Genomic DNA, 24,486 nt, shown 5'->3' with positions numbered 1-24,486 from the left:
GACACTCAGGGCTCCTTGGTGTATATTTTCTATAGCTTCTGGTGTTGATTACCTGGTTTTGGATGGCGAGCATAAATCCTTCAGTCTCGGGGAAGAGCTTTCCACTTGTGATCCATGCATTGGAAGCTATTTTATCTGTGATCTTGATGAGGTCTTGGTAGTGTCTGGCATGGAGTGTTTTCTTTGCCCATCTTTCTAGCTTCGTTTGTGCCGTCTGGGCAGAAGGGAGGGTGAGGCTCCTTGCTTAGGTTAAGTGGGGTATGCCTCTTGTTTATCTACCTTATGGTCTGGTAGAGTGCTTCTGCTTTTTTCTGTAATTAATCCTTCAGGTTAGCTATTGCTGTTTTCTGTTACTCAATGAGGTCTATCAGTCCCCTTCCTCCTTCTATCAAACCTATTGTTAGTCTCTCCATGGCTGACTTTGGGGATGTTGACGCCTCTTGGTCATGACTGTCCTTATCTTTCTCGTGATATCCTCCAGCTCAGTGTTAGTCCACTCTACAATCCCAAAGGAGTATGTTAGCACTGGGACTACATAGATGTTTATGGCTTTAACTGTGTTCCCTCCATTCAGCTTTGCTTTGAGCAGGCTTCTGAGTCTCTGCTTGTATTTTTTGTTCAGGCAGACCTTGATTTCCTTGTGCTCTAACTTCTGAACTGTTATCATCCCCAGATATTTTTAGGTCTCTCCCTCTGTCATGGTTTTGATCTCTTTACCAGTCCGCAGCTGGTAGTTTTGGCCGACTAATTTACCCTGACCCAATCCATGGGTGTTGCATTTGTCTAGATCAAATTCCATTTTCATATCATTGCTGAATTCTTCGGTGATCCGAAGTAGTTGCTTCTCGGTTGCCATGTAGAGTTTGATGTCCATGTACATCAGTTGGGTGGGAGTGTTACCTCAAAGAAGGAAGTTTTACCTTCCTTCTTTGAGGTTATATCCATACTTGCTGTTGTTGAGCATGGTGGATAGTGGGTTTAGTACCAAACAGAACATCAGTTGACTTTGTAAATCTTCAGTGTCTGTCAGCCAGCTATGGAGCATGGAGTCAATGTAGGCTGTGTACAGGTTGTGGCACTTCTTGTAGGCTTGCTCTATAACCGCGCCATCTGTGGTTAATTGCTTCTTGCATCTTTTGCTCATCCGCTTGCATCCTTTCTGCTATTCAGCCATTATGTTCTGGCTCTCAGTGGTCTGATATCTTCTTGGTTATGCAGCTGGTCAGAATCTTGGGAGACATTAGGAGACAGATGATTGGACTGTATTTTGATGAGTTTCATGTATCTTGGTCTTAAGCCTTCAGATATGTGATTCCTTGGGTGAGAAACTTTGGAGTTGTCTCTGGGTGCCTTATCAACCAGGTGAACTGCTCTGCTAGGTGCTTGTGTGTATGTGTGTGAAAGTGAGCTCCTTGTACCAGTAGTTGTGGATGTTATCTATTGTGGGGTTCACCAGTTGTTGGAGTTCCTGATTGACTGTTTTACTTCCTCCCGAAAGCCTCATCTCATGTACGTCCTTGATTTTCTTTTATTCTTGTTCTATCCATGGGGCTTGCCTTGTTATGTCTTAACTTCACTGCTCCAAATGTTTTCCCAGAACTCCTTGATGATCATCTGCTCAGGTGGTCCATTTCTGTCTTTCCTGTCTTCTCTGAGATTCCTATAGAAGGCTCTTTGGTTTTCATTGAAGATTCTGTTGTCTATTTTCCTCTGGGAGCACTCTCTATTCTGCTTTAGTGTGTACAAGTATTATTATTATCATTATATTATTATTTATTTTGATATACAGTAATCCTCCAATTTACAAACACCATGCATTCCTTAAAAGTAGTTTGTAAATCAGGAGCAGTTTTTTCTGGATATAATGGTATACTGAACAAAAAATTTCATTCCTTGAAATGACCTGTGATAATCATAAGAATTACTTAAGATAGCTGACCTGACAGTAAAATTTCAAACTTTTTTTCACATTAAGATTTTAAAATCATACATTGTTTTTGTTATATTATATCATATACATATAATTACATAATTTATTACAATATAGATGGATTGAATTTGAAAACCCGCATTTGATTATGAGTTAAATAATGTATATGAGAATGTGACTGCCTAGAAAAAAATCACTGTAGCAGCACTGCAGTTTAGCACATTTTGGTTTTGTGTGTTGGGAATGGTTATTATATATAAATTAGAAATATATATATAATAAATGAGTTAAATATTATAAATTAAAATAAAAATAACAAAATAAACAGTTGTGCAACTAATACCTTTCTAGCTCATGGCTTACGTTTCGTTAGCACCCTTTACCCCTTCTTCAAGCCAAAGTGTGGTGTGCATAACTTAATAAAAATACTTTGCACCAGCTGAATAAAATTATCAAATGACTGCTTATTTATCACTGGAAACATGAGATGACTTTGGAAAGAATAGCAAACAGTTCTCATCGTGCATATTTCATGGAACAATTTAGATGACATGTTTTATTTCATTCTTATCCATTTTGCTTTTAAAAGGTGATGCTTTATGAAGTCACTGGAAACTTCATAAGTTCAAGATATCAGTTCATAAATTGTTAGCTCTGTACTATCTTTAATTTTAAAAAATATAGGACCATATAACAAGCCCCCATTCCAAAATTTAATACTCACTAAAGAAGAAAAACAAACAACAATAAAAAAATTCTTTAAAATGAGTATATTTTCTACTTATTTTCTGACTATTTTACACTTCCTAGTATCTTAATTAAATTTATAAAATTAGATTCAGATTCACTGTTAATTAACTTGCTGCAATATTTGCTATGCAGTGCTTTTATATTTCATATTAATGACACTTTTTCATATGTAATCTTGCATTTTTTTATTTACTTATTACATTTGTTTTGTTTATTACTTGCAAGAGGGAGTACTATTCTTGATGTATCACAAAAACTTGTCTGTTGTATCAGTAGTATTCTCATAAACTCATCTGGCCTTGTGTGACTGCTCCAGGGTACAAACTCAAAATTTATTATAGTTGATTTGTACTGTCACCTTTTAATGGTTAATGCGAGCCCAGAATACATTCCCTGTGAATATCCTGCTTCACAAGTAAACAAAAATTACCTTAAAGGATCTCATCTAGCACATCACTCAAGCAAAATCTCATCTTGCTTGGGATCAAGATGAGATCAAAATGGGATCAAAATCTCATATTTTGCCATCATTTACTATAGATTTAGTTACCTAAAGCTGCTGTAAAATGTATCTTGATAAAATTATAAAAACTGAATTTCAGTATTGAAAGACAATAATATAAATATTATACCATATTTACCATAATTTATTTTATAAATATTTACCATATTTACCTAATTCTTCATATCAACATCAAACAATAGCAATACTTAAACTCTAAATATTTCTTGAAAATGAAAAAAAAAGTTTTATTTAGAAAGGCAACATATATAACATTAGCTTTATAACATGGAAAAATACCTACTGGCATGTTTCTTAGTTATGAAAACCAACCAATCAGGCAAACTATGGACAAACTTGCCCATGCTGAAAAAAAAACCTGCCCTTATCTTTAACAACTGTGACAACTTTAACAACTCTCTCTCTCTCTCTCTCTCTCTCTCTCTCCCTCCCTCCATTGTCCAAGTTAGAACTGTGTGATTGCTTCCCGCTAAGGGTCCCTATATTCTCTGCTCTCTATTGTTTTGTTTATGAGTGATGATCATGTCTATAATATTCTTTCTCCTAGTACTTTCCCTAACGTATAGATATAAATAGCAATCTTCTGGTTGATTTAAAAATTTTGTTGCATGTGTTTGGATACCTTCCCATTTTCTCTATTCAGTAAGGGCTAATTGAAAACAAGGCATTACAGTACTGATAACAAGCCATTACTTGCTAGTCCATTCCATTTGCATGTAGAGGCTTTCATCTTACTCTTCGCAATCTTCCATTTTGCAGCATGTCCCCTCTTTCATCTTCTGTTTTCTGGCATGCATAAGTTTTAAACTTAGGAGTGCTTTTGTTGTGCTTGGCTGCTTTTAATAAGAAGTATAACTTCCTTCTTATTGGCCCATTCTTCCTAAATATGTTTAATATGCCATAATTAAACTAATTATCATCTGTTTCTGGGTGACACCAACTTTCTGTTAACCCTGTTATGTCAGCATTACTTTTCATAACCAGAAGTTCAAACAGTCTCATTTTATTGACAACAATCCTTGACACTGCTGTGCAGTTCAGAGTAAGAAAATTTCTTTTCCCCAGGTGATGTTGCTGCTGCTCTACTCTACACAATTCACATAGTCCACACTCATTTATTACAGTAACATTAATGTACTTTTCGTGGAAATCAGTTTATTTCCAGTTAATTTTACAATTTAATTTTTCTAAACTTTTCCTCAGTATTTTACATCAGTTTTTTTCTCCTTAAAATTGAATATTACTGGCCTATAATTTGAAAGGGTTACTGAAGGATCTGTAGGGATCCAACTCAATACAGACACAGTGCTCGCTCCTCACCTTCTCACTATGTACAAAGACAGCCTTGTGACTACTGAACAAACTTTGATGGGCTGACATCTTAACACTGGTAGGACAAAGCAGTTGAGCACACGCTTCTTGATTAGACCGGGGTTCGAGCCCGTCACCACCAAATACGGAGGATGCGGAAAGGTCAGGGAATGACCACCGCATATCCCGGAGCAATATGGCCTTAGTTGCTAATGCACCTAAAAATCAAATAACAAACAATAACAAAGCAGTTGAGACTTATACCTGGATAAACAGAGCTCTTTCTATGCCTGTCAAGGATCTGAGACATACAGTGTTAAATATGATACTGGCATTCAAGATACTAACAATTACTGTCAGAATCTAAAATGGTTAAGCGGAATTACATAGATACAATATGATATCTAGATAGCAGGTATTGTAGAAACAAAGAAGATGGAACATAAGGCCCTTGCTGTTCAATGATAATAATAAATGATTTATTCTGAAAGATGCAATGTAAATAAAGGGTAGTGAAAACTTTTAGAATTAGAATTTTCCAAGAATCATTATCTGGTTGAGCTTATGTGATCACCATTTGAGGATGGATAGTTGAATGATGAAAATTGTACACGCATGTGATCCAGTTGAAAGCTCAAAAAATATAAAATAGAAGGGTAGATAAGTAGAAAATAATGACAAAGAAAGAATAGCATTGGTTGGAGATTTAAATAACAGAATAGGAAATTGCAGAAATATCTCTCTCAGAAATATTTTAGAAAAATTTGGAGAGAATTTTACCACATTGTAAACCTAACGATATGGTAAAAGGTTAGAATTTTTTTCAATTAAGAGCACATTAATGAAAATGTGCTCTTGATTATCCACAGGCTACAAAAGCAAAGATATATTAAGCACAAATTTACCCTTTATTACTTTACAAATTAAAAAATTAAATGATACGTGAAAATCAGAAGAATATACGTAATAATCGGAATAATTAATACGTACTGTAATATGTACATACGAACTAGTTAACATTTCTGTTCACTGACATTTGTGGGCGGGGGTTAAAATTTAAAACAGTAAAAAGATAAGCAATCAATAACAAAGAACATGGCACACACAAATTGCAAGTAACACGATATGTGCAAGTGAGAACAGAGTAACGAGTTACAAAGCTTTAAAAATAGGAATGAAGAGAAGAAGATCTGAAAATTAATTTTTTTATATGATTGAGGATTTCACGGAAGTGTAAACACGTTTCACCATAGTAACACGTAGAATTCCAGCTGTGGGTATTATCTCAAATTCAGTAAGATCGAGTTTACTATCTGTTTATGATAGATTTCACTAACAGAAAAGCCCAATAAACAGGTGACTACCAATTGTTTTTATTGTTTTATGGTTGTGACCGCCAGAATTTCGACCAAACCACGTGGTACCGTCGTAGACAATCGTAGGGTAATCTCCAGTGCTGCGGTCTCCTGCTCCGATTAAACATGCTGTCCCAGTTAAGCGAAGTAAACCCTGGCTATTTTCTCGATTGGTTTCTGTTTTTTTAAGATTTGCCCCAAATAAATGGCTGCCCCGATTAACAGGTGGCCCAAATAACCAGAATCCACTGTAATAGGATAAGTAAAGTAGGAAGTGCGGAAAGACAGTTAAATAAATTTATTTGGAGCAAAATTGACATCTGCCAAAAGACAAATTTTTTATTTTTAATCAGGTTTTTAAGTCTGTTTTAATCCTTTCAGCGGTTTGTTGCATATATTTACCTCTTTCAGATTTTGAGGTAATTTCAAATGTGTTTCAGATATTGTGACTCTAGGTATGAATTGACTTGAAATCTGTTGGTGCATTCTGACATTTCTTCTCTGTGTTTCCACCTAACAGTACACCCAGTTCAAATAGAGGGCAGCACAAAAAATATATTTAGGGTTTAGAGGAGCAGATTGCTAATTCAGATGAGGAGGAGAAGATTATCAGCATCAATTTTTCACATTTCAGCTCAAAATTGAAGAATGGCTGTGGAAATCAGATCTGGAAGTTATGAAATTGAATCAAGTTGTGAATAAATGGATGTCAAGGATATTACTGCATAAGAAAATTTTTTGTATTATTTTTACATTTTTTAAATTCTGATTTGATTTTTGACTATCTTACTGAATTAGCATTATCATATTATGCAAGAAAGCAAGCTTATATAATTTCGCCCATCCATTCACCCAAATTTCACCCATTCATTCACTCCACTCCAAATGTTTGTCTAATTCTGCTTTGAACTTATTTAAGTTGCTGACCTCCACTACAACAGATGAAAATTTGTTCGAACTATCAACTACCTGTTGGCTAAAGGAAAATTTCCACACATCTATTCTATAATTGTCTTTCTTCAATTTGAATTTTACATCCCCTCAGATGAATAATCTAAGCAAGAAGAAAAATAAATTCTATCAGCATTGAACTTGCTCAAACCATCTAAGGCCTTAATCACCTCAATTAGATCACTTCACAGATGGCCTAGTATCCAGACGCTGCAATTTGCAGAACTTAAGCCTTTCTTGGTAACAGAAAACCTTTGTTCCAGTCACCAATCTCATTACCCTTCTCTATACTCGTTCCAGCTGCTCTACATCCTTCCTAAAATGAGGCCTCCAGACCTATATGCAGTACTCAAAGTTTGGCCTGACCATTGCCTTATACAGGGGCACAATCACCTCCCTGCTACCAAAATTCCTGTACATCATTGACAAGACACCATGAGCTACTCTTAAAGCCTATTTGCACTGCTCAGAAAACTTCATATCTGACTGCACAATTACCCCAGGTCTTTTTCGTTCTCTACTACTCTGAGTGTAGTACCACCCAGTTGGTACTTTACTCTGCTGTCCATATGCAGTATTTTACATTTGTCAAAGTTAAACTTCAGTTGCCACATCTCAGCCCATCTCTTTTAGACCTTGTTGCAGTAGCGTACTGTTATTAGTATCATTAACAACCCTTCTAAACATCGTGTCATCTGCAAACTTGGACATTAAACCTGATATACTTTCATCAATATCATTGATAAATATACAAAACAACAGTGGGCCCAACACTGAACCCTGTGGGACTGTACTAATAACATTAGTCCATGAAGAGCAGCACCCATTGATTACCACCCTCTGTCTTCTCCCACTGAACCATCCTTTTATCCATTGTAGCAGTTTACCCTTAATACCATTCTGCTCCAATTTGTACAGTAGTCTTCCGTGTACAATAGTATCAAAAGCTTTCCTGAAATTCAAGTATATGATATCAAAATTATTTTTTTGCCTCCAGTTCCTTTGTGACTACATCATAGTATCCAATCAGATTTATCACACAAGACGTCCCCTTAACAAACTCATGCTGTGTCTGAACTATAACTGCTGTCTTGTCTAGATGATCCTCCATTGCTTCTTTAACCAGTGACTACATTATTTTCCCTGGAACAGAAGTTAAACTAACTTGTCTGTAATTACTTATGTCACCTTTTGATCCCCCTTTGTGAATTGGGGACATCACATCTCCAAGCAATAGGGACCTCCCCTGAGTCCAAGGAAGCTTTCATAATTATGGCTAAGGGTTTGCTTAATTCCTTCGCTGCCTCCTTTAATATAACTGGATAGATCCCACCACCCCAGGTGCCTTTCTTGTGTTCAATTTCTCCTCCACTTTGCTCTTAGTTATTACAAAATCATTTAACTCCCTGTCAGATTTTGATAAGCTTCTGGCCTCCACTTCCCTACAGATGTCCTCATATGTGAACGTAGATGCAAAATACTCGTTCAGTGTGTCAGCTACCTCAGCAGGTTCATCAACAATCAAACCATCGATGTCAAGTGGACCAATCTGATCCTTCCTTTTAGAGTTTACATAAGTAAAGAAGTCTTAGCCATTTTTGTTTGCATTCTTTGCCAAAGATTTCTCAATCTGCCTTCACTTGCCTAACCTTTGTGACTTGATTATAGACTAGCTTATATCTACCGTAGTCTTCTGTGTCACCTGATAATTTATATGCATTTTTCTTCTCTGCCACGAGTCTCATTATTTCATCTGCCATCTGTTTAGACCTAATCCTCAGCAGTGTTTCATAGTTGGTATGAAAAGTCTAGTAGATTCCAAGATTACTTCCTTGAATGCTTCCCATTTAGAATTTTCTGTTGGTAACATCATCAGTTGGTCCCACAGCATAGAATTTAAAACCTGTCAAACCATCATAGTCACCTCTACAAAAGCAAAAAAAAAAGCAGTATGTGTACCCTGTACGCATGAAAAATGTTTTATTTTATGTCAAAACATCCATGGCATCACTATGAGCATGTATACTTTGACAATTTAGTGTTAGAATGGAAAATATAAAATATCTTGCATGGTAAGTAGAGGTTTACTTGACAACTTGGTCATTCCAACTTGAAGTGCAAGAGTGGATGTAACGTTTCTCAGTCCATGATAAAATTTATTTTTTCCATTTGCAGCAATAATGTAAAGATCATCGATATCGGTAACTCGAGGTAATGTAACATAAACTAGTTGTTGTTTGTGATATTTCTCGTATTCATAAACTACAGAAACGAAAGTACCTCCCTGAGATTTATGGATGTTAATAGCACAAGCCAGTATTACGGGAAAATGATTTCATTTAACTCAAATCTTTTTTTTTATTCAACAAAACACTAGTACTTCTTCTTGTGATCGGTATGGCTTCTAAATTGATTTCTTGAGTCATAGCAAACCGATGATCCTTCATTCTAGCAAGTCGACCCACAACAGGTGATCCTGGAAATTTAAACCAAAGGCGTTTAATAGAATGTCTCTTTGTCATATTCAATGCATGCCAATTTTCCTAAAGCTCTGTTATCCTGACCATTGTACACATCAGTATTAGTGGTTATCAAGTATAGTTTACCAATAAGTAAAGGTTGTTTTTAAATACATCTTTCCTGATGTATTTATAAGCAACTCTCAACAAATCTCGAGTTCATAGTCTCATTATTTTCGTGGCCATATAAAGAAGATAAGGCATCACTCCATGCCGATGTGAACTAGGAAGTTCACTCGATAACTTTTAAATTACTTGTAAACTCTTGATACTGACCAAGCTAAATGCTAGGGGACATTTCTTCGGCATGTTCATCATAAAGTAAACTTTGTGGAACATATTGTTCACCAGGAACTCTTAAATATTTGTCATCGCTCCATAAAAGTTTGTTGTTGAATGACTAAACTTTCTTCAATAGGCATAGCTTCACTCATATCATCATGTGTAGGAGCATCATCGTGTTCCATCTTTTCATCAAAGAATGCTTCGTCAATCTCGATATCATACAGACGATACAAAAGAGTCATAAGTAGATACTTTAACCAAACCCTTATGTCTCGTTTATGAACCAAGCCCATTAAATAACTCAATTTGTGTATAATTTTACGTTTGATATGAACATTAATGCAGTAATTGTCATCTATTCTCCGAGGCAAATGATTGACCATCGAAATAACATTTACAGGAACATTTATAATTTGTCCCAAAATTCCATTTGGTCGAAACCATGTCTTAGCTTCTAATTTGCTTGAATGGTATACGAGGAGAAATGAGTCACTCGATTACTAAATCCAATCAACGCAGATGAGATGGAATAGAAGGATATATGAAACTGTTGCTCTTTGAAAACATTGGAATAGAATTATTTTTGACAGATGCTTGACAAGGATTACAAGCCTTCATAGTCATTACGTCTGTGGTTGGAAATTCTAGAAGTAACGGGTAACTTCCTGGAGTGCACAATTTTATATCATTTTCATAATCGATTGCAGATATCACAAACAGCTCCAAATGTATTTTTCAGAAATTGTCGTTCAAATTCTCTATAGGAGTTGGTATTAATATTAGTAATGGCCATATGGTACAATGGCACCTCCACAGCCAGGTGGGTAGGAGCAGCAGTGCGTAGCATATGCTTCTTGATTATCTCGGGATTCGAGCCCCGTGACCACCTAATACGGAGGATGCGGAAAGGTCAGGGAATGACCACCGCATATCCCCGGAGCAATATGGCCTTAGTTGCTAATGCTCCTAAAAACCAAATAACAAACAAACAAACATATGGTACAAGGAAGCCTGTCGTTCAAATTCTTTATAGGAGTTAGTATTAATATTAGTAATGGCCATATGGTGCAAGGAAGCCTATTGGCTTATTCTGCACCAGCCAAAAAAAAAAAAAAATAAATAAATGAATAAAATTAAATAAATAATAATAATCAAATAAAATAACAAAAAATATATAAAATAAAATAATAAGAATAAAAACAAATTAAGAAGAAAATTTTTAAAAAATAAATAAATAATAATAAAAATTAATGACAGAAAAAGAAATGGACAACCTATGCATTTTCATCCTCCCTTAGGTAATTATCCAGCTGACCTTAGAATTTCCCCAGACTGTCAGCCTGTACCACCCATTATTCCAGTAATTTATAACTTGCTGGCTAAAATAAAAACTTCCTGCAATCTTGTCTAAACGACTTCCCCCATAACTTGAAATTATGGCCCTTGGTTCTAGAATCATTTATAACCGTGAAAATTCCGTCCTTATTCATTTTGCTTATGCCTCTCAGATCCTTAAACACCTCAATCAAGTCTCCTCTAAGGTGCCTGGTTTCCAAGCTCTGCAACCCACATATTCGAAGTCTTTCCTCATATGGACACCCTTTTGCCGATCTCACTAGGCAAGGTACCCATCTTTGGGCTCTTTCAAGAAGAACAGCGTCTTTCTTTAGGTGTGTTCTAACAATAGCCTTATATAATGGGATTATGACATCCTTTATCTACTAGCGATTGTTCGATAAATCATCGATAGGACACCATGGGCTACTCCTTGCAACCAGTCTACAATGCTCGGAGAACTTCATATCTGACCGTATTGTGATACCCAAGTCCACTACTGGCTTTAGTTCAACAATTTTACAGTCATGTTCGATGTTCTTGTAAATGATTTCATGGTTGACTACTGTTGAAACCTTTGGAGGGTCTACAACAGTTGATTGGGTCGAAATATGGTTTTGTTTCTTTTTTGGATGATGCAATCGAATCTGGTTCTTGTCTAGCCGGCTCAGGAATCAATTGAAAATCCTTAGGTAAATTCATTTGAACTCAATCTTCTGGGTAGAAATCTTCAGGAAGTTCTTGAATATAATTTCATGATGTTGCCAGTCCAGCTTCTTGATGACAAGTTGATGTAGAAGGTTGGTGGTGATCAAAATCTTGAGGCAGAATTTTTTTCAACTCTGTATTTTTTTTTTTTTTTTTTTTTGTTCTCTCTGTTTTTGAACTTGTTCTTTTGTTGACATGGGAGGATTTTTTCTTTGGTTTTGAAGCTTTTATTCTTGCATAATTCTCTCAGTTTCACTCAGCTAGAGTTTTAGCCATCTTCGAAATACTCTTATAGGTTGTTAACTGAAATTTTATTTGGCATTTTTACAATTCAGTAGCAAAATCCATTTGTACTCGTAGTATGACGTCATAACCAAAAACTACTGCAAGTGATTGTTGTTTAAGTGATTGTTTTATCGTTGCACTTTTGAATCAAAACCGTTTAAATTTTTAAACAGTTCAATCAAAACTTACTTATCCCACTTAGAAGTTGATTGATCAAAATATTGAGAAGGAGATTTTATTAAAGTTTCCATTTTTTTCCTTTCTCTATGATTTTGAACTCATTCCTTTTCGACACGAGAGGCTTCTTTGGTGGCTTTGAAGCTTTTATTCTTGCATAATATTATACTCACTGCTTATTCTTCCAACTAAACATTATTGACTGAGTTAGCATAATTTAGGAAGTGACATCGTTTCTGTATCTTAGTATGAACTTACTCTACCAAATCAACATTAATGACTGATTTAGCATTGTTAGCACCATTTAGGAAGTGACATCATTTGTGTCATTTAAAATCTAACAGCCACCTAATAGGAAGTGATGTCAATTGAGTCATTTCCATAAGAAAATTTCGTTACAATTGGTTTTACTCCAATGTCGCCATAGATGTTTTCACATCAAAAATCCTTCCCTTTACCACTGATGGTAGTTACATCTTTTAAGTAAATTCCACATCAACACACTGTGATCACTGCCACCTAGTGGTTCCTTTATCTACAGATTCTTAATACATGAACAATCACTGCTGATAATCAGATCAACAATATTACTGTCATCCAATAGATCCACAAAAGCCTTGCTGTTGTGTGAGTGACCAAACCACAAGTTCCAGTCAATGTCTGGGAAGTTAAAATCCTCTGTTATAAGGCAATCTAATTTACTGGCCCACTCTTATTTCTCTGTACAGTTGTTCATACTACTCATCACATTCATTAAGCCTATAACATACTTTTACTCTTGGTTTCCCAGTGCTTATGTCATACCAAACTGACTCAACATTACACTGTCCACCCATGTCAGCTGGATGCACTTCCTTAGATTTTGCATGTTTCTTAACTAACAGCATAACCCTCTCCTGCCTTCCTATCCGTACATATTGTACTCCCTGAAATTCTGTATTCCTTATTAGCATTAGTTGAGGCATATAATGCAAGAAATCAAGCTTATAGAGCATCAGCCAAAAAAAAAAAAAAAAAACCTTCCCATTTCACCCATCCAGTTACTCGAAATGTTTGTCTAGTTCAACCTTAAATTTATTTAAGCTATTAACTTCCAGAACAACGGATGGAAGTCTGTTCCAGCAATAAACTGGCTAAAGGCAAACTTCTGCACATCTATTCTACAACTGTCTTTCCTCAATTTGAATCTATGCCCCTCAGGGTCTTCATCTCAGCAAGTGGAAGTATGCCATCAGCATTGAGCCTGCTCAAACCATTCAAGGCTTTGTACACTTCAATCAGATCGCCTCGCAGGTGCCTAGTCTCCAGAAGCTGCAACTGACAGAATTTAAGCCTCTCCTGGTAAGAGAACCCCTTTGTTCCTCTCACCAGTCTTGTTGCCCATTCTCTGTACTCATTCTAGCAACTCTACATCCTTCCTAAAATGAGACCTTCTGACCTGTATGCAGTACTCAAGGTGTGGTCTGACCATTGCCTTATACAAAGGTATAAACACCACCTTGTCTCTGGTAGAAAAATTCCTATATATCATTGACAAAACTCCATGACCTGCTCCGGCAGCCCATCTGCACTGCTCAGAGAACTTCATATCCAACTGCTCAATTACTCACAGGTCTTTTTCATTCTCCACCTCCCTGAGTGTAGTACCACACAGTTGATACATTTCTCTTGGGTTACTGCTACCCATATGCAGTAATTTGTATTTGTTAATGTTAAACTTCAGTTGCCACTTCTCAGCCCATCTACCTAACTTTTCTACATCCTGTTGCAGTAGTATACTGTCTTTACTATCTTAACAAGCCTGATATACCTTCATTGATATCATTAATAAATTCACAAAACACAATGTCCCTAGCACCGACTCTTGGGGGACTCCACTAATAACATTAGTCAATGTAAAGCAGTGTCCATTTATTACCACTCTCTGCCATCTCCCACTCAACCATCCCTTTATCCATTGCAGCAACTTGCCCTTAATGTTATACTGCTTTAATTTGTACAACAGTCTTCCATGCGCAATGGTATCAAAAGCTTTCCTGAAATCCAAGTATATGATATCAAAATTGTTTTTTGCATCCAGTTCCTTTGTGACCACATTGTAGTATCCAACCAAATTGGTCAGACAATACTTCCTCTTAACAAACCCACTGTGTCTGAACTATTACTGCAGTCTTGTATAGGTGATCCTGCATCACTTCTTTAACCAGTGATTCCATTATGTTCCCCAGAGTATAAGTTAAACTAATAGGTCTAATTATTTGAGTCGCCCTCTGAACCACCTTTGTGAATTTGGGATACATTTTCACATCTCCAGTCCATGGGGACCCCCTGAATCTAAGGATGCTCTCATAATTATGGCCAAAGGTTTGCTTACTTCCCCTGCTGCCTCCTTCAATATAACTGGATAGATTCTATCTGCCCTAGGTGCCTTTTTTATGTTTAGCTTCAACAATTTCTCCTTCACTTTGCTCTGTTATTACAAAATCATTTAGCTCCCTGTTAGAGTTTAGTAAACTTCTGTTCTCCCCTTTCTTACAGAATTCCTCATGTGTGAACGTAGATGCAAAATACTCATTGTTTGTGAGCTATCTAAGCAGGATCAACAACAGTCGAACCACCAACATGAAGTGGACCAATCTGATTCATTCCCTTCCTTCTAGAGTTTACATAAGTAAAGAAGTCTTTGTTGTTTTTCTTTAACGTCGTCTCTGATATCCCAACAATATCTGCCTTTGATGCATTGACCAGCACCTCAAATTCATCAAATTTATTTACTAAACTCCTAGCATTGGTGTACATGCAAGTTTACATGCACCCATTCTTACTCTTAGTTATCCTAACACAGTACATGTATTTATTTGTTCCGTGATAACTCCCTGTAGTCCTGGAAATTCACACACCTTTCTTTCCAGGCTGCTGCTCATTTAAATAGAAGCAGTGCAAAAATTACTTTCATCTCTGCCTGCGACTATTGTTAATGTATTAGTCTGTGAATCCCCCCCCAAGCTAGCAGTTTTCCTACCCACCTAACTGCCTTGATAGCATCAGCAAATATTCTTGCATCCTTTTTGTTTAAGTGTATCCCATCCCTGTAGAAGCAATCTCTCCTCTTAACAAGTACAGACCATGCTGAGAAAAATTTTACCCTATGAGCCTTGCACAACTTTCCAGGCCCAAATTGTTTGACGAGGCTCTTATCATATACTCCCTCCTATTTTATCTGTGAAGAATTTAAAGCACTTTTAAAGTTAACCCTAAATCGCAAATTTTGATGTGAAAACATGTATGGCGGCACCTACTACATTGTCATACTGAAGCAAAACCAATTGGTAACAAAATTTTCTTACAGAAATGATGCAGATGACATCAGTTCCTATTCGGTCACTAACATTGATTGAGTAGAGTAAGTAGCAGGCCTGAGAATAAAATGTTACATCCTTCAAACTAAGAGACTGAAATGGCACAAATGACGTCACTTCCTAAATGAATCTAACTCAGTCACTAACGTTGATTTGGTAGAGTAAGCTCGTTTATTAATATTATGCAAGAATAAAAGCTTCAAAAGCCACCAAAGAAGCCTCTTTTGTCAACAAAAGAACAAGTTTAAAAACATAGAGAACGAAAAAAAAAATGCAAGTTTAATGAAATCTGTTTCTCACGACGATTTTGATCAACATCCACCATCTAAGTAGCATAAGTAAGTAGCGTGCATGAGCGAGCATAATACGTTACATCATTCATAACTTCAGTTCTTTAGCTGTTCAATTAAATGGTTTGATTTAAGAATGCAACAATAAAACAATTACGTCTTGCAGTAGTTTTTGGTTATGACGTACTATTCTATTCTACAAATGAATTTTATTAAATTATAAAAATACCAAATCTAATTTCATTTACTCCAGTAACTCCAGCTGAGCGAAACTGAGAGAATTATACAAGAATAAAAGCTTTAAACCCAACGAAAAAGCCTTCCATGTCGAACAAAAGAATGAGTTTGAAACATATAGAACGAAAAAAATACAGAATTTAATAAAATCTGCTTCTCAAGATTTTGATCAACATTAATCTTCTACATTGACTTATCATCGAGAGGCTGGACCGTTAACATCATAAAATTATATTCAAGAACTTGCTGAAGATTTCGATCCAGAATATTTAAGTTCAAATGAATTACCTGAGGATTTTCAATTGATTCCATATCTGACTAGGCAGAATATACTGAAACAATCAGCTTCGGTTGCTTCATCCAATAAGGAAACAAAACCATATTTCAACTCAATCACCTGTTGTAGACCCTCCGCAAGTTTCAACAGTAGTCGACCATGAAATCATTTACAGGAACATCGAACACAACCAACTGTAATTCCTATAAAGAATTTGAACAACAATTTTGAAAAATACATTTGGAGCTGTTTGTGATATCTGCGATCTATTATGGTATGAAAATGTAAAATTGTTTACCAACTGCAGAGGTAATTTCTATTGTGACTTATAATACTTGTCGAGCATCTGTCAAAAATGATTCCATTCCAACATCTTCGAAGAGCGGCGGTTTCATTTATCCTGCTATTCCACCTCATCTGCATCGATTGGATTTAGTGACCGACTCATTTTTCCTCGTATACCGTTCATACAAATTAGAAGACTAAGACATGGTTTCAGCCAATACCTGATTTTGATGGTCAATCCTTTGCCTCGGAGTACAGATGACAATTATCGCATTGACATTCGTATCAAAAGTTCATATCGGAAGAAAATTCACAAATTTAGCCATTTAATTGCTTGGTTCGTAAACGAGATATAAGGGTTTGGTTAAAATATCTACTTAAGACTTCTTTGTATTGTCTGTATGATACCGAGATTGATGAAGACATGGAACACAATGATGCTCCTACACGTGATGAAACGAGTGAAGCTCTGCCTATTGAAGAAAGTTTAGTCACTCAACAACAAACTCTTTTATGAAGCAATGAGAAATGTTTACGAATAGCTCTTGGTGAACGAAATGTTCCACAAAGTTTACTTTTGATGAATGCTGAAGAATTGTCCTTTCCCAGCATCTACCTTGGTCAGTATCGAGAGTTTATAGATAATTTAAAAGTCACACCATTTATGAGGGCATTGAGTGAACTTCGTCATTCAGATCAGCGTGGAGCCTTACATCTTCTTTATATGGTCATGAATATAATGAAACTAAGAATGTGACATTCATTAACAGTTGCTTTTAAATACGTTGGAAAAGGCACTAAGCTACCAAAGAACAAACCCAATCTCGAAAATACATCAGTAACAGCATTGAAAAGAATTTAGCATTTTTGAAATCGATTCCTAAATCAACTTATTACTAGATGCAACATAAAAGATATCTGTTTGCCTATGATCAGACAATTGGGTAAACTTACATTCTTCTTAATTTTTAGTGCAAATGAAATTGATTGGCCTAAATTGTTAAAATTTTTGTACGAATTTAAACACTACAGTTTGGATATACCTGACGAGCAAGCAGAAGCTCTTCATTTTTTGGAAAAGGCGACATTAGTTAATGAAGATGCCATAACATGTACGATTCATTTTAATAAACTTGTGGATTGTATTTTAACTTTTACGTCAGTCAAAGCATTTCAGTCTATTTTGAAAATATTACATTGTCAACTATTTTAAATGGATCGAATTTCAACCTCATGGCAGTTCACATGTTCACCTTTTGTTGCCTAATAATACTCCTAAAGAACCTATGGGAAACGGTATGAATGCAACGGTAGCTATGATAAATCAGCTCGTGTCCGTTTCTACTGCAAAAGCCTCTGGTAATATCAAATTCCAATCTCCACCCTTTACAATTTCAAGTGTACATATCATATTTTAGCTATCAAACCCATTGTAAGCAAATTACCCATTGAACATGTATTGAAACCTCAAATTGATGAAACTATTGAAAAAAAATAAATGCTTTAAAATGTTAAATGTAGTAGTAGTAGTAGTAGTGGCACATGATGCAAGAAAGCAAGTGTAGGAGCTTATGCAGCATCAGCCAAAAAAAAAAAAAAAAAAATCACACCTTTACCTCCAAATGCCTGTCCAGTTCCTCCTTAAATTTATTTAACCTATCAACTTCCACAACGACAGATGGAAGTTTGTTCCAGCAATTAACCACCCGCTGGCTAAAGGCAAATTTCCGCACATCTATTCTACATCTGTCCTTTCTTAATTTGAACTTATGTCCCCGTAGGTTGGTAATCTGAACAAGTGGAAGGATCCCATCAGAATTCAGCATGCTCAACCCATTCAAGGCCTTATAGACCTCAATCAGATCACCGTGCAGGTGCCTAGTCTCCAGCCACTGCAATTTGCAGAACTTAAGCCTCTCTTGGTAAGAGAATCCCTTCATTCCCCTCACCAATCGTGTTGCTCTTCTCTGTACACGCTCAAGCAAATCTACATCCTTCCTAAAATGAGGCCTCCAGACCTGTACGCAGTACTCAAGGTGTGGCCTGACCATTGCCTTATACAGAGGGACAATCACCTCCTTTTCCCTGCTAGCAAAATTCCTATATATCATTGACAAAACCCCATGACCCGCCCTAGCAGCCTGTCTGCACTGCTCAGAAAACTTCATATCTGACTGCACAATTACTCCCAGGTCTTTGTCATTTTCTACCACCTTAAGTGTAGTACCACACAGTTGGTACGTTTCTCTGCATATGGGTTACTTCTACCCATATGCAGTACTTTGCATTTGTCAAGGTTGAACTTCAGTTGCCACTTCTTAGCCCATCTGCCCAAATTATCTAGATCCTGTTGCAGTAGCACACTGCCATTACTGTCATTAACAACCCTGCCAACCTTTGTGTCATCTGCAAACTTCGACATTAAGCCTGATATACCTTCATCAATATCATTGATAAATACACAAAACAACAGTGGACCCAACACCGAACCCTGTGGGACTCCACTAATAACATTAGTCCACGAAGAGCAGCACCCATTGATTACCACCCTCTGTCTTCTCCCACTTAACCATCCTTTTATCCATTGCAGCAACTTACCCTTAATACCATTCTGCTCCAATTTGTACAGTAGTCTTCCATGCGCAACAGTGTCAAAAGCTTTCCTGAAATCCAAGTATATGATATCAAAATTATTTTTTGCATCCAGTTCCTTTGTGACCACATCATAATAACCAATCAAATTTGTCAGACAAGACTTTCCCTTAACAAACCCATGCTGTGTTTGAATTATTGTTGCAGTCTTGTCTAGATGATCCTGCAATGCATCTTTAACCAGTGACTCCATTATTTTACCCAGAACAGAAGTTAAACTAACCGGTCTGTAATTACTCATGTCACCCTTCGATCCACCTTTGTGAATTGGGGACACATTTGCACATCTCCAGTCCGTGGGAACCTCCCCTGAGTCCAAGGATGCTCTCATAATTATGGCTAAGGGTTTGCTTAGTTGCTTTGCCGCCTCCTTTAAAATAACTGGATAGATCCCATCCACCCCAGGTGCCTTTCTTGTGTTTAACTTCAACAATTTCTCCTCCACTTTGCTCTCAGTTATTACAAAATCATTAAGCACACTGCTACAATTTGATAACCTTCTTCCATTTTCAAATTGTAATAATTCCTCACGTGTGAATGTAGATGCAAAATACTCATTCAGTTTGTTTGCTATCTGAGCAGGATCATCAACAGTCGAACCATCGATGTCAAGTGGACCGCCGACCGGGCTAGCCGAGTGGGTAAAGTACCTACCCGGCAACCCAAAGGTCGCGGGTTCGATTCCCGCCTCGGGCTTGGATCAAAGTACTGCAAAAACCTTGGGAGGTGCAATATGGCCACAGAAGCCGATGCGCCAATAACTACCAAATCAAAAAAAAAAAAAAAAAAAAAAAATCAAGTGGACCAATCATATTCATCCCCTTCCTTTTAGAGTTTATGTGTTCGGATTCTTTTCATTCCTAAAACCCTTTAACCTCATCCAAGCCAAGAATGTTATCACATAAAATAAAACATCTTTCATGTGTACAGGGTACACATGGTGCTTTTTTTTCTGAACATTGACATGTACTTGTTAAGTAATCCATAGATCTCCTACTCTTATCACACTTTGTATCACACTTTGTGCCCTTAAAAGATGATATCTGCTCTACAATGTCATCAACTTTTGACTCTGGCAGACATACCCTGGTCCTATTCCACCTCTCCTTTTTGCATAATATATTTCCCATCTCCCCAACAATAGACACACCGACAGTAACTAGCTCCTGTGGGACCAGTGCATTCTGTCATGAAGATTGCCACTATGTTGCCTGATGCACAAGGTTGAGCTCAGGTGTTGAGTTGGACAGCTGAGAACTTGATGGGTCCCCTCATATTAATTCCTTCAAAGACATCTACCCTACTCTTCAAAAACTCATAAACGCCCATCAGAACACTGAGTTGGCACCTAATTTATTGACACTCGTTGCACCTAGCACACACACAAAGACATCATCCATGACTAAATCATGTCCTGTTCCAGCAAGTCTGCAAACATTCCACAAGTTGCACATTTTTTTAGGCTGTGATTAGTTGGAGAATCGCCCCCTTCATTCTTCCTCGAGCCAAAACACTCCCTCTACTTTGTGTTTGTTGCTTTGCTGATCTAGTCTGGGGCATGATTTCTGTTTAAATACTATTTAATTGATTAACAATGAAGAGTAATAAGGTTGATAAATTTAATTTATGATACTGCGCTAAGCTAATGCAGCGATACATGTTACACTATCTAGCTCTTATGTTATACCTTACGCTATACATAACTTGAAAGCATATAATGATCACAATGTTAAATTTGTTATATCTTTAGCTAAGTACAAAAGATATATGCCCAACAAGTGATTAAAACCTTCAAACTACTTATTTATCACAATTAAAACTCTAGTATTCTTCTGCACTACTGGTTACGATATTCGTGCCAAACACCATTACAATAGCGGTACAAGCAGTGAGTCATAACTTACAATAATCTTTTAGTTAAAGTTTTAAAAAAAGTTAATGAATGCTACTAAGCCTATTTAATATCTTGTAAAACACAATTTAATATGTTAATCAATCAAAAATATGGTAAAAATATGCAAAATACTTATCATTTGCAGAATCTTCAAGCTTCACCCACTGTTCACCTCCACGAGCCCAGTGCCGCCACCAACTTACAATTGGTGAGCACTTAAGTGTTCGATTGTTGAGCGCGTAACTAAAAATAAGAAGAGATAAATATTGAAACAGTTTCAGATATTTTGACAGAGCTGTCCCTAGCAGAAAAAATTCACTGTCTGAGGCAATGACACATTCAGTTTAGTCACTTACTGATAGGTTTAGCCTGTGGAGATAAAAGGAGGCTGGGTAAGAAATTAAGGTATCGATGAAAAATTAGAATCCTCAGAAATGATAATTTTAAGAAAATTAAATTGAACTAAGAAATGGAAACATTCACAAGGCCATATGAGCAGATAAGAAAAAACTTGAGGTAGTTACAAATATTGAATCAAAGGTAAGTGAAGAAAACTTAATATGGGCACCTAGGTGCGGTGGGAAAAGGAACTCAGCTGATCAAATATTTGAAGAAAAAATTAATGGTAATAGGCTCTGAGGAATACCAAAGTGAATATGGATCAATAGTGTAAAGCAAACATTAAAAGAATGAGACTTAAACTGCCAGGGACTGAAAGGATCTAACAGGAAATAGGATAATGTAGAGAAGAAAAGTGATTAGAAGGTTGATAATTCAGGACTAATTGGATAATGACACAATAGAAGGGTGTTTCATTTATTGTTTGAAAAGGAGGTAAAAAAAAAAAAACCCAAAGTATTGTGAGCGGTTCATTTTTATGGTAGATATAGGGAATTTTTTAGATTTAAAAAAAAAATAAAATAAAAAAGTTCTCTTTATAATTTAGCATGACTAACTGGTCAGAGAAGTTTACAACTAATCACTTGGGCAATGATTACAAACATTAACTGCATTTAGCAGTCGCATGCACTTAAACCATAGTCAACTGAGGTTCATATATGCTAGTAAGTGACTTTTTTCTTTTTCTTTTTTTTTTTTTTTTTGAAGAACCATTAATTGAACAACATTGTGTTGTGTACTAAAGATGAGTACTAAAAAATGTATTCTAAAGATGAGTGATAAGTTACAAAATTTTTCATTTTGTAACTTAGTTGTGTGTATGTACAAGTTTTCTGGCTCTGCTACAATGTAGTTTAATCCACTTTATTACTGTCAGTGTATTTTTCATGGCCATTTTCATGTAATGGCCAAACTTGTGTTGTAGATTGTTGAGAGTGGATTGATAGAAATATGAATTTTTTTCTATACATTGTGTTTTCAGTCAAATTTGAATAAATATCGAGTAAATTATAATCAATGCATTAATTGTGCGTTGATTATAATGTACTAAATATGTAATGGAAACATAAGTATAATTTGACAAGTTACTATTACTTCTTTTAGTACAGTATTACAGGAATACCAACAGAGCCTGACTTTTTCTGATTATGTTGATTGAACTAGTTTATAACTCTTCAGGACAAAACTACATTCCTGCTTTATCTTTCTGCAAAAGATTCTTCATGTAAATTTAAATTTACACTTCTATGCTATGTCCAGTATATCAGTATTCTTAATGTCCTGCACTTAACTTTGCCACAGACAGTGATTGTTCATGACATGTTGCACAGCCCTTTGCACAAAAGGGTTAATAAAAGAGCCATATTTTCCGCAAATGCAGAGTTTTCGGCGAAAACTATTACTAGTAAAGGTATATTATTGGTGGGGAATAGTTGGTGACTCATGTTTGCCTTTTGTGCACAGGCCTGCTGAATCCTGGTTATACTACTATACATTAAATTATAAAACAGTTGATGTTAAAAGAACTTAGTTACTTATTAATATATTTTTGTCTGTAATAAAGTTTTTAATTTTTAGCCTAGTACTGTGTATGTATAAGTTTTCTGTCTCAGATATTATTTGTTTTGCATTTTTTTTCTACTTTTAAGTTTTACATTTTAATTTTTTTAAAATTTTTTTTATTTTAAGGAAGAAAAACTTGAACTTCAGAAGCTAATGGAAAGAGTACCTATTCCAATAAAAGAAAGCATGGAAGAGTCTAGTGCTAAAGTCAATGTGCTGCTTCAAGCTTATATTTCACAGTTAAAATTAGAAGGATTAGCTTTGATGGCAGATATGGTATATGTTACTCAAAGTGCTGCCAGGTTAATGAGAGCTATTTTTGAGATTGTTCTTCATCGTGGTTGGGCACAACTTGCTGACAAAGCTCTTAGCTTATGTAAAATGATTGATAAAAGAATGTAAGTGTATTTAAATGTTTCAGTGAGTGTGTTCTCTTGGTTGACATTCTGTAGTATAGATTTAATTTTATATCCTTGAGATTATTACTTTTAATTACCACCCTTTTAAATTGTATAGAAATATGTTTTAGCTAGATTATAAAGAATAACTTCAGATTGCCATTATCAAAATTATACTATAACTAAGTAGCAGAAAACAACTTTGATTTTATTAAATTGTAATGCTTTCATATTGAAATGTCTTCATTTTTCCTGCTATCCAATTTGCAGCCTATGAAATGTTAAAGCACACTTCAACATTTTTTGTAATCCTGCTGATGTGTTACATTTTGTAAATTTATTCACAAGGTCAAAATTCTCTGGTAATAATATTACTGCATTTGTTTTAATAAATCTAAGTATATCAAACATTGAAGTGGTTTTTCAAGAAAGGGGGGGGAATCAATTATAAGAAATAACACTTCCAAAATTAAACTTTTTTTTCTTTTTTTGTTTCAAGTTTGTAGACTTTTTTCCCTTCAGATGTCTGTACCAGAATGGCAAAATGCTCTTTGTGGCAGGAACCCTATTTTCCATCCTTAAGAAATAGACATGTCTTCCATGTGGGCACATTATAAACAGTATGAAATGGCATCAGATTTCTGATAAAAGAGACCCTATGACTTACATCTGGTATGATTGATGCAACAAGTTTTCCAAAAGGTTTTTTGGGGATTTATTAGGCACATTGGCATCTGTGGCCAATGTAATTAATTTGATTGTATGATATTGCAACAGAAGTGTGCATAAATGTTGGAAACATTGAGGCACTTATTAATGGTCACTTACTGTTCAAGAAAAAATAGGCATTATGAATCCCATAGATGCTGAAATTTTACAGAAGATGCTTTGTGTTGCCGTTCTTGCCAATCATGACTGGTTTTAACTGGAAGGAAACACATTTCTGCAGCAAATAATGACTTGGGATGAGATATGAGTACATTTACTGCATGCAAAAACTAAA

General features: G+C 35.9%; 1 protein-coding gene across 1 annotated transcript in view; it reads left to right on the top strand.

The window, feature by feature from the left end:
* Positions 1-24,486, top strand: part of Brr2 (U5 small nuclear ribonucleoprotein l(3)72Ab) — a 570,943-nt gene that overhangs the window by 288,720 nt on the left and 257,737 nt on the right. Inside the window, exon 24 of the mRNA XM_090384330.1 lies at positions 23,212-23,483. Within this exon, the coding sequence (XP_090240456.1) occupies positions 23,212-23,483 (272 nt within the window). The remainder of the gene's footprint in view (positions 1-23,211; positions 23,484-24,486) is intronic.

Source organism: Mastigoproctus giganteus, chromosome 11 (genome assembly GCF_048544385.1).
Source record: "Mastigoproctus giganteus isolate SK-2022 chromosome 11, ASM4854438v1, whole genome shotgun sequence".
In the NCBI taxonomy this organism is placed as follows: Eukaryota; Metazoa; Arthropoda; class Arachnida; order Uropygi; family Thelyphonidae; genus Mastigoproctus; species Mastigoproctus giganteus.
This window is presented reverse-complemented; position numbering and strand designations above follow the sequence as displayed.